This window comes from Rhamphochromis sp. 'chilingali', assembly GCF_963969265.1.
Source record: "Rhamphochromis sp. 'chilingali' genome assembly, chromosome: 14".
Lineage (NCBI taxonomy): Eukaryota > Metazoa > Chordata > Actinopteri > Cichliformes > Cichlidae > Rhamphochromis > Rhamphochromis sp. 'chilingali'.
The window spans coordinates 19,127,743-19,142,720 of NC_137941.1; the positions used below are offsets into that span (position 1 = coordinate 19,127,743).

General features: G+C 41.3%; 1 protein-coding gene across 2 annotated transcripts in view; it reads left to right on the plus strand.

Moving 5' to 3' along the window:
- The window catches only part of LOC308409616 (immunoglobulin superfamily member 3-like), a 77,121-nt gene that overhangs the window by 34,321 nt on the left and 27,822 nt on the right, over nucleotides 1-14,978 (plus strand). For both annotated transcript variants that reach the window (XM_080902497.1, XM_080902498.1), the window contains exon 4: nucleotides 12,664-13,083. In XM_080902497.1, the coding sequence (XP_080758623.1) occupies nucleotides 12,664-13,083 (420 nt within the window). The remainder of the gene's footprint in view (nucleotides 1-12,663; nucleotides 13,084-14,978) is intronic.

Genomic DNA, 14,978 nt, shown 5'->3' on the forward strand with positions numbered 1-14,978 from the left:
ACACACACACACACGTTCATTTTATTAAAAAAAACATTTACATGTCTCTGACTTTAGGTTTATCAACTATTTGATTTACAAATGTGGTGTTCAGACTTCCTGAGAACAGGAAAGCTGCACACAGGCAGTAGGACAGTACGCTCTCCACTGAGGAGCTGTAGAAGGCCAGCAGCAACTTCCTCAGGATGTGTGGCTACCGCTGGGCCTTCTTTACCAGGGCGTTAGTGAGATCACTGGAGATGTGGGTGCCCAGGAACCTGAAGGTGAAGACAGATTCCACTTGTTCTCCATATATAAAGAGAGAAGAGTAGACCCGTCTGTGTCTCCTAAAGTCCGTTATGAGTTCTTTTGTTTTAAGGATGTTCCGCTTCAGGTTATTTTCTGAGCCTGATGAGCCCAACCACGGTGGTGTCATTGGCGTGCTTGATGATGACGTTTGTTGGGTGGGTTGGTGTACAGTCATATGTGTACAGGGTGTAAAGTAGAGGGCTGAGAAGGCAACCCTGCTGGGATCCGGTGCTGTGTGACGGCGGGGGCCAAGTCGGACTGATTGAGGCTACGTCCACACTAATGCGTTTTTGTTTGAGAACGCATCACTTTCTCTCCGCTTTGGCCTCCCGTCCACACTGAGAAGGCGTTTTCCTCAAGGAAAAACGAACGCAGCGTATTGAAAACGCTCTCGAAAACGCATATTTCGAAACTGAGCTGTCCCGTCGCAGTGTGGACGCTGAAAAACGCAGACTTTCTAAAACGATGACGCATTTTAGTCATGTGATGCAGTCATGTGACCAATTAAACATAGATAGCGGAGTGCATTATACAGCAGTTGTTTTGATTGCTCTCAATTTTGACAGCCCTAAAAAAAGATTAATATCAGTCTATACATGCTCCAGATAGCTTTTCTTCAAATTCTTTAATTCTCACTCGCTTTTGTGCATGCGCAGGAATGGAACGTAAGCGTTTTCGGTTGTTTCAATGTGAACGCACAACTCTGTGAAAACGACTGAAAACGCTAGTGTGGATGCGTTTTCAAATCTATCCGGGCTAGTGTGGACGTAGCCTGAGGCCAGTTGGTTAGGAAGTCTGATCCAGGAGCAGCTAAATATGGGGGGGTCTGAATGTGGTCCAGTTTGGTGGTGATAATGTCTGGGATTATAGTGTTGAACACTGTACATCCTCATGTAGGTCTTCCTGCATCATCAGGCTGTGCTTTAATGACCTGGGTGTTTGGAGGAGTTTGTTTCCTAAGGGGGATGTAGTCAAGGATGAGGAGCAAAGAGAGACGGTCAGATTGTCCTAGATGGGGGAGGGTTGTTACTGTGTAGGCCTGCTTGATGTTGCTCTACACATGGTCCAGTGTCCTGTCCCCCTGGTAGGACACTTAACAGATTTCAAACATACCTTATTAAAGTCCCCAGCAACAATATGGTTGCCATGTTGGCCCAGCATTCTTAGTTTTCGTGTGTTTTGGGTTTTGTTCTTCATTTATGCCTTGGTTTCTAGGTTGTTATGTTAAGGTTAGGGATGGGTATTGTTTAGGTTTTATCCGATACCAGTACCAAACTGGTACTTTTGAAACGGTGCCGGTGCTTAAACTGTGCTCAAACTGGTGCTCAAACCGGTGCTTAAAGAATGGAGAACAAAAAATTGGTCCAAAAACCTCTCATGTTCAGCTGTTTTTGTTTTTTTTTTTGTAAAAAAGATAACAATGTTAGCCTTTTCTGCAGCTATAGGGGATTTATGGCATCACTCTTGGCTGGAAGCAGCGCTTAATCAATGGAAAAAACAAACTTTGTCCAAAAACCTCTCATGTTTAGCTGTTTTCCACTTTTTCTTTGGTCATTTTAGCTTTTTTGGCCAGGATGAAGGGAGTACCTGCCATCAAACAAGAAGAAAGCCGCATGTAACTACAACTGTGTTTGCTAGTTCACCTTACATGCATTAATGTAATAACGCAGTTAGCCTACTCAACGTAAATTACACATGAACAACATTAAGCTACTCGCCCAGAGAAGAACAGCTGTTGCTGCCGTCATCATCCGTCATCATTTCTGCTACACTGGCAGGGCTAGGGGCCAGGACTCGCCTCCTCGGGTTTTTTGCGGATGTTGCTAACTCCGGGTCAGATAACAGGCACCACACCCGCAGTAGATATGCACGATGTGAGGTCTCGCAGCAAGCTATCAAATACGACGCATTTCTCGGCTTTTAACAAAATGCTATATGTCGCCAGGTGTTTCATCAGATTTGAGGACTTACCTCCTTTGCACTGCCGGTATCCCGGTACCCATCCCTAGTTAAGATGTTTCTTATTTGATTACCCCCTGTGTACCCCTGTGTGTATTTGTGAGCCCTCGTTTCCCCATGTTTTCCCCAGCCCGTTATGTCCGTGCTCTCTCTCCTCCTGTCTGAACCTCTGTGTACTTCCTGTTTTACTTTGACAGTCTCTCGTCAGTATGCGTCATGTTGTGTTCACTCCTGCCCTGTCTCATTATGATTATCTGTGTCAGCTGTCTCCCCGTGTGCTCCCACTTCCCTCGTTAACCCTCTGTGTATTTATGTCCGCATCTCCCTCAGTTCTGTGTCGCGTTCTCCTTCATTCATGGCTGTGTGTTTCTCTGTGTATTACGTTATAGTTTCCCAGTTTAGTTTGTATGGTTTTGCTCTCCAGCAATAAAGCTGTGAATTTTGAGTTCATTCCTGCCTCCGTGACTTTGTGATTGGGTCCTCATCCAGCCTGCACACAGCCGCAATCATGACAGATAATAAGTTGCATTAGGGTGACGTAAACAGTCAGTACTGCACGTTTCTGTTTCCTTAAACCGAAACTCCCAAAATTTAGTTGAGAAGCCTGTGTGAGCTGCAGATGAGCCTGTCAGTCACAGCTGTCACAGGACACAAATCTTTAAATCTTATTAAGGTAGAAATGATTTCCAAAATCACCAGCAGAACACTTAATAGATGACCCAAATTACTTTTTTCTTTTTTTAAAAAACAATTATTGATTTAGCAGAAAAGTATCACTTTTTTTAATAGGAGACAATTGGGGAAAAGATCAAGCAGCTAGTCATTGCGCTTCCATCTTCAAGACAGGGTAGTAACAGCTTGAGCACATCCCTAATCCCTAATTCTAACCCTTACATATGGAATCCAGTCTCATTAATCCGTATGCCTGAATTTATGTTGATGCTGATGATGCAAAGGAGTTCTGAAAGACTTTAAAACAGATATTTTTAGAATGACTTTTTTATAAAGGAATTTTGTTGGGTTAGGAAAGTTTGCAAAGCCCTTGTTCGTTCAGTTTTTCCCTTAAATTTGCCAACACACCTTTTGCTACTGGATGGTTTTCTAAGCTGTTGCCACCACATGACCTGAAAACCAAAAACAAACCATGCTAGTAACAGAACAGGAAATATATTTCCAGAAAACTATTAAATTAATATTTTACATGGAACAAAAACTAGTAAAACAATGTTCTTTAAAAAATTCATGGAACAAAAAAGTATAGCACAGAAACATAATAGTTTCCTTGGACAAGATGTTGTAGGCCTGTGTTGTATAACATATGAATATGCAAAAACAAAACAGAATGGGTGGAAGGAGCTTGCTCCATATCTAAGATTCAATTAGGTACAGCTCTCATCTGATCAGAAGCTTATGTTGTATTATGGATGTGCCCCCTGCTGTGGACCCAGATCCCAAAATGACAGGCTTTGACTCCTGTCTTCTTCTTCTTTCTTTTTTCCACATGCTCCCCCTCCTCTTGGATAAAAAGGGCTCTTGTGTGTCTCTTTTTCCCTTCCAGTCCTGATCCGTTCTCTGCCCTTGCTTCCTTGTTTTGTTCTGTATCGTGTCCTTACTATCAGTGCAGGCTCTTGGGGACTATATGTAGGCCTGAGTTCACCAGAGTTTGCTAGTTGTGCAGTGTTTCATGAACTTCCTTGATTATTTTTTCTAGACTCCCGAGAGAGTGCACTCGATGTGTTTTTGTTTGTTTGTTTGTTTGTTTTAAATTTTGTTTTGTTTTTGGTGCACTTGAATGGTGCATTGATACTACTTAAATATAGTCTACAAACACAATAATTTATTTATCCTGTTTTTTGTTTGCTTATTTTTTTACTTCTTGCTGTGAAATAACAAAGCATTGATGCTGATCCATGTGGTTGGCTGTATCAAGCAAAAGAGCATTGTCCCTTTGTTTGTCTTTGCTTTTTTGCTCGATTTTCTTCTTTGTCTTCATCTTGCTGTCTTTCTTTTTCCTCCCACTTTACTCTCTTATCTACTCTCTCCCATTTTCTTAGTTGAACCTCTTCATCCCTCATTCTGACTCATCGACAGCTCCACAGAAAATAACAAAGGAGTGGAGGATGTGAATGGGCAGGATGTTGGGTAATAGGAATACGAAAGACAGGTGTAGGCACAGCTTCTGTATTTAAATCTCTTTTTCCAACTTCCTGACCCGGTATGCCTGCAACACAAGCAGGCATACTGGGTCAGCAAGTGACGTCTGTTCAGCAAGGAGGTTGGACTTGCATGAAGTGGAGTGGCGGCTCGCCCACTTGCTTTGTTTTCCTCTCAGCAGTACTCTTAGTTTCAGAGAGTAATTAACAATAATTACCCTACTGGCTTTGCCAAATGGCCATTTGCTTTGCAGCAACACATGCACGCACACACATCCACTCACACACTCACTCTCTCTCTTAAAGCTTTTACCCACTGATAAGTGGTAACCATTTCAGCTGTGTCTAAATATCTCTAGTGCTACGTCTTGCAGTACACTTGTGATTGACATACAATATAGTGCCAAAGGTATGTATGATCACACTTTGTTTGCTTTTGGGGTTTGTTTGTTTCATTTATTTATTTATTTATTTATTTATGTATTTATATATTTTGGTGTGTGTTTATATAATTAGTTTCATCTTAGCTGTAGTCATGCTAGGGAAAATGATGATTTTTGTCCACAGCACAACCAAAATTATTGCGACTGTGTGCAATCACCTTAGAATCTCCCTACTTTTGAAAAGGTTAATTCAAAGATGACGACCAGATATCAGACCACGTGTAGTCAGTTGCCGTCTTCAAACCGTCTTTGTGGCAATAAGATGGCAACAGAAGAGCAATAAGACGGAGTCGGTCTACAACCAGTTTTCAAATGAATGGGGTCAAGTTGGTAATTGCATGCAATCTGTTTGTGATAATGTACTGTGATGAATTGTAAATCTGTTGCCGTCTGTTGCTAGATACATCAGATTTATAGTGGAGTCTGTGGGAACTCACACCGGCGGACTGCACAAAATCCACACATAGGGCACAACTCTGAGATTGGGCCAGTTTTGCACTAACAAAAGAATAAACTGTTGGCTTGGCAGCATGCTGCAGCTACTGCGATAGGCTGATAAAAAGGAACAGCCACACTCTTGAGTTAGAAGGTCAACCCTAATCTCACCATCATTTAAAGCAGGAACGTGTGGTCCATGATGCTGTAAAACATGTTTTGTTTGTTTACAAAATAAACAAAAAAATAATGTGCTGTGCTGCAGGAAAGCATAAAAAAATCAAACTGTTTTCTTAGAAATCTACTTTAGTGTTATACTTATTAATTCTTTCAACTGACAACACATTGTGTGTTGCATTTAGATATTATTTCAAATTAAACACAGATGGTAAAGGCAAAATTGGTCAAATATCAGTAAGATAGGAGATTTGATTCCGGCATGTTGAAATATTTGTGTTGCTGCATTTGACTCAGTGTCTGAAAAGGAAAGTGTGATGCTGGGAACATTGTGCCGAGACTAATCTAATCGCACTAACACAATCCAGCTAATAAATGCATTTTGACAGACACATGTTATGTAAAAGCGCCTATCGAAGGAAGTAAAAGACAGACAGCGCGCGAGAGAGAGTGAGATGTTTTCACTGTGTGCTGATCTCTGTGTAGAAATATGACTAAGAGCCTAAAACACTGGAACTCGCTTGACTATCTTTAAAGAAGAAAACAGGATGTATTCTTGTTTCTGTCTTGCATTGGGATTCTCTTCCTTTCTCTCGTCAATGCTCTGTGGAGTTCAGCTCAGTTCTGATATGTTTCAATAAAACACCAATATTCCTGTGGAGCAGAACGTGCAGTTCAGCTCTAAATGCTCAGAGGTGAGCACTGAGTAAAGAATGACGGGGCACAACTCACAGCTTTGAGCTATCCAACTGTGCCAGTTACGTACTCTTTCTGATAATATCTCCCCCTCTCATTCCAAGTAAATACACACTTTTAGCAGCAACTATCACACACGCATTGGCCGCAAAATAAGACATGCTGTTTGGTGTTACATTTAGTTCAATTTACAGTAAATTGCCTGCCACAAACCTTAATAACTGACATTTGGGTGTTTCGTTATTGGATTGAGCAGACCAGTTGCGCTCATTGGCACAGACTGACTCGACTGATTGCAACATGTTGGCAGTGTGTCTGCATTCATAAATTAGATGGCAATTATCTGTTTTAGGCTGATTGTAGTCAGTCAGTCGGACTGAGACAGGTTGCCGCGCAGCGGGTGACCTGGGCAATAACCTTGTAACCAAAACCCTCAACCTCTGGGTGACCAGCTGGTCTTCTCAACTATTTGCAATCTGTAATGACAACAGTGAGTCAGGCCTTATTACTAGCCAGTAATTCAATCCTGAACGGAAACTGTTCATTAGAACCACAGTTTGATCTTCCAGCTACACTTAAGGCATTGGGATTAGGAGCACAACACTGATGATGATGATGTGGGTGGGACAAGTACTACCGCTTCACTTTCCCACCCAGATTTTATCATGCAAACATGTTTCTGTAACGTTTATGACTCTGTACAATGCCTCAAAGAAAAGCTGAAGATGTCGCACACTGGCACCCATGATTTAAAAATGATATCTTTGTGCGTGTTTGCAGGAGTTATTTTATTTGCTGAATAGAAAGCAGGCCTGCTTTTGTGAGGACTGAAGATTTTTCTGTATCTTCCAGCATGGAGTGCTGAATGGTTGGATCTTTGCAATCCACAACAACTCTAATATATAGGGAAAAAGAACAACAACAACAAATGCACAACACTGCTGTTTGATTTGCCGTTGGTGCTTTCTTTCGGTGAGATATCTTTTCTGGTCCTGTTACTTCCAAACCCATCCTAAAATGTAAAGATCAGGCTTAATAAATTATCATCTATTTTTCCATGTGTCATCTTTGTGAAATCCTTTTCCCCATGGTGGTGTGTCCCCATGTCACCCCCCACTTCTATCTCTATGTGACTGGACTTAAAAGGCTAGCTTGGGGGATGACAACCGTCACTCACATCAGAGAGCTGAAAGAGTAGGAAAAGATCTGGAATGGAGGGAGATGAAGGTAAAAATTGCAGATGAGGTAAAGCAGGAAGAGCGTAGTTTTAAAGATTTATCGAGGATTGACAGCTTCGCTGCCAGTCAAAAAAGAAAAAGGATAAGAAATGCAAACCATCCACACATGAAAACCTTCATCTCAAAATGTAAGATTACCTGATTCACTGGTGAAAAATGCATTTTTTGGAAATCCAGTCTCCGTCAATGTTTTGCAGAGGGTGGGGGGTATCTGAAATCCTTCACAAACCACTGAAATGTTTATTCATCCTATGATAATAAAGGCTGATTTGCAGGGAACACATGCAGAGTGTTTTGCAGCTGAGAAATGACTGAATGTGATTTTTGATGTTTTGATGTTAATAATGAATTGAAATGAGTCACTCTCATCAATGTCAGCCTTGTATCTCTGGTAGTTTTACCGGGGTTAAAAGAGAAATTCTTAAAGTTTATGAATATCTGAAAAGATATTTTCTAATTTATAATATTTATAAACATTTAAATTTCAAATTTTAATATGTGAGTGTTACATGTGTTTGTATTAATCCTATTTGAAACACAGCAGCTCATGAGTCACATTTCTATATCAAGCCACTCCTGAACTAGAGATAACATCAGAAGCATCTTATCCAGGCTAAGGAGAAATAGAACTGGACTGTTGCTCAGTGGTCAAAGTCCTCTTAGATGAAAGTAAATTTAGCATTTCTTTTACAAATCTAGGTCCCAAAGTCTGGTGAAAGCAGGGAGAGGCACAGTATACCGTCTGTTTGAAGTTCAGTGTGAAGTCTCTCCACAATCTGTAATGATTTGAGGTCACCTGCAGATGTTGGTCCAAAGTCGATGCACCATCTACCTGGAAATTTTAGAGCACATCATACTTCCATCTCCTGACAAACTTCATGGAGATGGCAATTTCCTTTTTCCAGCAGGACCTAGCACTTCCCCACAGTGCCAGAACTGCTACCAAATCTTTTGCTGACCATGTTATTACTTTTACTATTACTGTGCTTGATTGGGGTAGCCCACTTGCCTGACCCCATGTGAATCTATGGAGCGCTGCCAACACCTAACACTGCAGAAGAGTTGAAGGCTGCAAAGCAGCCTGGGAAACCTCAACGGTGCCACTCTCCTTTGATGCCAAAATTGGTGGATGTGGTTCAGGAGGTAGAACAGGTTCCACTAATCGGTAGGTTAGTAGGCTGGCTGCTCCAGTCTGCATGCTAAAGTATCCTTGGGCGAGATGCTGAACCCCGAGTTGCTCCCAATACATTGGGTTTGAATGTGTGTGTCAATGTTAGATAGAAAGCTAGAAAACACTTAGACACAGAAAAAGTGCTTGCATGAATGTTGTGTAAAGTACATTGAGTTTAAAAGTGCTATATAAGAACCAGTCCATTTACCAAGCAATTTATGGTAGAAAATCCCCGATCAAGTACTGGAGTATATAAATGATAGGGGTGGACAACATAATCAAAATTATACCACAGCAGTTCAGGGAAACTTGTAATAGTGATATTTGTAGAGATACAGGGGGAAAAAGCTTGTTTTATTGGTGATTGCAGTTTACCGGCATAGGCTTGTGTAAGTGCAAAGAAAATTATGTGCATTTTACTGCCATTGACAACACACTGCCTATTTCGAAGTGTGAAACTATTGCCACAAGGTGCCGGTAGCAGGTCGCTGTACAATATTGTCACATAATAAATTTGAAATTAAAAAGTGTTTTCTAACGTGGCTTTTTGTGCAATGCAACCACATCTGCAATTTCCATCCATCCATAACTATCGAGTGCTCCAGAAATACTCGTCATTTGTTTAATTTCAGGGTCGCACATCACCTGCTGCTAGTATCTTTTGCTTGGGTGCCTTCATAGCCTAGTTGTATTCGGCAGTGTATTTTTGCTTTCAGTTTGCTGTTTCCACATTCAGGAACAGTTTTCCTGTTTGTATGAAAGTTTGTTCAAAGTTTTGTGCTTTGCTGGAGGTTGTTGAAGTTCATTCTCAGACATGGCTGGATTTTTGTTGGTGCTGTGCACGCAAGGGAACATTGATATTGTTGATATCATGAAGAAAACGCGTTCTTTTTTTTTCTCTTTATCACACAAAACATCATGCTGGTATTATCATGGACAATGTGACATGGTAATTTTTGTTATTATTAAGTCTTTTCTTTCTTTTTTAAGGAAACATTTGAATAATTTCTGGTGATATAGTAGTGTGTATTTGTATGTATATGTATATTAATGTGTATTTTATTTCATTTTTTAAGAAATACTGTTATTTATCCCAAAAGCTGAGACTGTACTATTTTATTGTTGGCAAAACATTTTAAAAAATCAATAAAATAAAGACAATATCACAAAACTAAACTAGACACCCTTAAATGAACTGCAGTGCCTGTGTTCATTGTGATGAAAATACTTTGCCTGGTCCAAAAGTGTGGGTATTGATGTTATAACAGCTCAGACAACAACTGAGGCCTTTAACTTCTGAAGTGAAAAGAAGTCAATATTTTTCTTCAATAAAACGAGTTATTTGCCCAAGCGCTGGGCTTCGGCTACCACAAATTCTGCTTCTGAGCTGTGTGATCTTCAAGAAAAAAACACAGAATGTCCTTAGATTCATTTCTAAAGGCTCTTGTAATGTTTGCAGTTAAGGACCGAACAGGTAAAATAAGTCCTCAGAAGTGTGTGTGCATGTGTGCATGCACGTTTTTCTATTTATTTTTTTTGTTTTGTTTTTTGCATGTATGCCAGAGAATGCCATCTCACGCTGTTCCTAATCCTTTGCAGATTGAGGTCAGTGGTACTATTGGATGATCCCGGTGTACAACTTCAGCCCGACTGCTGGAAAGGCTGAGATTGGCTGGTGTTATCTGATTTGTTCTGTCCTCCGATTGGCTCAGATGCCTTGAGATGAGGTCAAAAATATTAAATATGCCCACAATAAACGGGCCATCCGACAGGAGGAAGCAGCTAACTGCTTTCACCGTCCATTAGTGTGTCTACAGAAAGAATGCAAGTCGATTTCAGGATTGTGTTGGTGGGTGCGGTTGTTATAGTAACTAATGACTGTTCTCACAGGCCCTCAGCACCATGTGGGAGAGTTGCTATGGCAATGCCAGGTTGTAGCGTAGGTGTGTTGTGTGTGAGGTTGCTGTTCACTCATTGTTGACAGGAGTGTCAGAGTGAGAGGACTTTGCTACAACCAGTGTTTGAAGTGCAGAACTTTTGTGTATTGAAAACACCACAGAGCAAAGAAGAGATATTATATATTATTAATATTATTAGATATTATTAATATTACAGGAGTAACTTGCACTGGATTATGAAACTGATGTCCAAATTAACTAACCAACTCCAAAATGTATAATCAGCTACTAATTTATATTTTAATTTCATCTTTGAGAATCCATCATTCAAACAACACAAATTTTAGAAGAGTCCCATAAGATCACACCAGAGTGATTCTGCGGAAGTTCATAACTGATAATATTTAACAATTATTTCCCAGCAGTTACCATCATTACCACTAATTGCTCTGTTTCTGAAACTGTTACAAATAAAGTATTTGAATATAAACACTAATCCAGGCTCAGTAAGATTCCCATGTCAGTTATTGTATTATTGCAAGAAACAAACAAATACATCAGCAGGATAGCTTTATTCCTGCCCAAGGCTCCCATTTGCATCCCTTGCTGCTAGGTGGTTTTTCGAGCACTCAATATGACCTCTAGTGAACTTCCAAATTACCTTGAATCAGACCTTGTCTGTGTTTTTGTAAGACACAAAAATGCAGAAACTGTTTATTCTCGTCTGGACATTTTATACATCTTTACTTAATCCATTTTCAGGAGGCAGTGTCTTATCAGATTGTGGCCCACCTGATTACTTTCCGTATTTTTGTGCCATTACTATCTCATTGTTTTCTTTTTCTTTGAGTGCTTTGTTAAACTCTGGATAACCATATATTGAGTCTCTCTCAAAATCCTCTTTGGTTCTATGCACTTTTGTCCCTCTGATATCTCTTTCTTTTTTAAAAGCAAATGACAGACATCACCACAGTGGCCTCTACTTGCATACATTCAAAATAATGCAAGAGTAAAGCTTTTCTTTCCCACGCATCTACACTTAGACGCAGCAAGTTACTGCGCAGAGGCAGACTCAAACATGCTGAATTGTAATCTTCACAGTGACATTCCCTTAGGAGCGTGAATAGCCAAACACAATGCACTTCAATTTTCTGGCTTTTAAGAAGTGGTCACAGTCCCTGCATGGCAAAGCGCAGAATCCTCTGTGTGAATTATTTACCCAGTTAAATTTTGTCCAGTAACCTTTATTTCTAGCATGATCCGCCCCCACCCCCTATGACTGACCTTATTGCCTTTTGGTGTTTTTGCTCGTCTGTAATGGATTTAGTTTTGGAAGCTCAGATCTAATGCTGTCTCTATTTCAGTCTTCCTGACACACATACATAAAGTTTTGCTCTGGTACCTATCTAAAAATACCTCTTTAGCTATTTCAGGTTCCCTTTTAAAGGCTATACATGTTTATTTCTGTCGGTGTGTAGAGTCACTCCATCTTCCTTTCTGAAATTATCACATTTTGATGTATCTTCTGCTTCCTTGCACCCCCCCTCTCTCTGATCTCTTCTGTTCTCAACCATCTGGCTTGGATCCCATCCTTTTTATTCTCAGTTGTATTGTAGATAGAAGGGGTTGGGCTGGATTTATTACAGTAAATTTCGGTCTTGCTGTTTTGTATATTTACTATGCGTGATCCAAATGTTCCAAAAGTTTAGTGAGACACTGTAAGATGATATTTTATTATGTTTTCTGTAGCCAGCCATATGGGATATAATCGGTCTGAAAGAAGTGCCAGAGGGGTCTCTGGAGGATTCTGTCTGTGTGAGATGGAGAAAATACCATCACCACACAGTAACATGTGAAAGTCATATATGGAAGAGGAAATGGAGGGCAGTCACCTCAGGGAAAAAAGCAAGGCTGCATTTACACCTTTTCTCACAGTGCATAAAATTAATAGCTAACAGTGGAATGGACTTTATCACATGTATAATAGCTGAAAACCCCCCAAAATGCTTTTTTGGGTGTATTTGGTTTTCCTTTTTAATCAGCTTTCTATTCTTTAAGGTCTTTTTTTTTTTTTTCACAGAGGTAAAGGGTTCATATATTATTTAAGGAAGCAGATGATGCTATTCTAAAACTGAGTAATTACAGAATAATTACCATTATACACGCTAAGTAATAATTGCCCCTGTTCTTCTATTTGTTTTTCAGTTATTGCTGACTCTTTGACAGTAACAGCTCCGGCCCAGACTTTGTCCAAAGTGGAAGGCGACACGCTACAGCTTACCTGCGAGGTGTCTCGGACCACAGTGCAGCACACTCACTTGTCAGTAGGCTGGTACTTAAGGTCCCCAGAGGACCCAACCGCCCCGCCTCAGGAGTTAGTCACATTGTCAAGAGACTTCGTTTTGCGCTCTGGGGGGCCGTATCGGCAGAGAATGGCAGCGGGGGACCTCAGGCTGGATAAAACTGGCGCTACAGCCTACAGGCTGACCATTCACAAGCTGCAGCCAGTCGACCAGGGGCTGCTCTACTGCCAGGCTGCTGAGTGGATTCAGGACCCAGATGGAAGCTGGTTTGCTATGACCCGCAAGCAGAGCGACAAGACTCAGCTCCGTATTCAGCCCACTGGTGAGTGAATTGTAAATGGACTGCTTTAAAAAAAAAAATTACCTTTGCATACACAGTGCAACTATCATTCAGCTCTCTCACTGAACCATTTATCAGTGGATAAAGCTGCCGTCCAACAAGACCGTTATACTTCTTCTCCATTAGCTTCTACTCGGCTCAACTCTACTCTGTTTCAGTCATTTTCCATTACAAGTGAGTACCACCGCAACGTTGGTGGGCTCGACACAGGTCGTTTGGAACCCCAGCCAAGTGGATATTAAAAAAGGTACCTGTTACCAGGTACTATCATCCAATGGAACACCCTAAAACAGAGGTGAGCCTGGCAGAGTTGGTACTAGTGGAACAGAGGCTTTAGAAACACCGACATGAGGAACTGGGGTTTGAACCACTAACCTTGTGAACCCTAATTCCCTTTCTCTCTGCGCCTCAGAGATAGGCCAAAGGGATCGTATTCTGTGGGAAAGAAAAGGAGGGGTGGTGGGCAGGGTATAGATATTGGTTAGTGTCAGTCCCCTCTGTCCTCTTGAGTGGCACACACTCATGCATGTGGGCCGGGTTTCACTGATTGCTGATCAGTATCTCCGGCTAAGCTCATTAGCTTTCTAAAAAGGGCTTAACTAAACCTCCGCAGATTCCCTACTTTTGTATTTGTGTCTGTTTGATGGGCAACATTACAAGCACATCCAAGAAAAATGTAACCAGCTCCAAATAGCGTGGGTGTTTGACACAGGAGACCTATGGCTTCCACATAAGCAGCTTCCCCAGCAACATGTGGCCCATGGTTCAGAAGGCAGAATGTGTTTTTCAGCCACTTCCTGCCAACAGTTTGTCCGGTGTTGATTGGGCTAGAATGCATTGCTATGAGAGAGACAGCTTTCTTTTAATGCTTCTGCCAAATGTAAAGGAAGAGACCTATGGAAAGCGGAAAGCATTATGGGAGTTTCCATCTTAGGGAGGTACTGCGGGGGTAGCAATAACAAGGTTTGCGTGATGTGCAAGTGTGTGGAAACAAAGAATGTGTTGAGTGGGCTCATATGATAATTATTTAATAGGCAGCCAACCTCTAGACCAAAAAGATGAGAAAAAAAGGCAGCTTAATATCTCATTACATGTCCTTATAGCTTCTCACCCGACTCGAGCCCATCACATTCATTGTCCTGCGTTCCACATACATAAAGTATCCCTTTGTATGCTTCCAAGAAAGGGCCAAAGAGATGGGTGATAAACTGCTTTGACATTAGCTCAGTTACCAAGAAAGCACGCAGTGGCGAATGTCTCATGCCAGTAAATCACTTCAAAGAGGAGTCATTTTGCTTTTCTCCATTAAGCATCAGATCCGCTCTGGACCAATGCGACTTGATGGTGCCCCAGATAGTCGTGCGTGGATGAGAAGGAGAGTGAGAACTCCGATGTAAAGCAGGTTTGTCAGATGAGCTCCTGCTACTTTAGTGAGGAGACAAAGGGCACAAAGAGCTCATCTCTAAACATCCTTTGTTACTCTCTGTCTTCCCTATAATCTATAATGGATGCAGGGTTGTTGCGTGACAAAGAGAATAAAGCAGTTGCGTTGTGCGAGCTATGAATGTAACTGCTCAAACTTCAGTGTAATGCGTAAATTCATTTTGGTTTTCTTTCCACGTGCTTATTGCATGACGAAGGAGCCACTTGCACGCCATAAGGCTGAACTGGTGTATGTGACGTTCCACCTGTCCAAGTGCATATTTGACAGAGAGCCAGGGAAATTTAGAAAGGAGAGGGAGCAGCTTCTCCATTAGACTCCTATTATAAAAGATGGAGTGGATCTCAAGACAGCCCCATCACTAGCTAATCACCCACTGCCGGCATCAGAGAGATGAGCAACAGACAGAATCTTAATGTACCTTTCACTCCCCCCC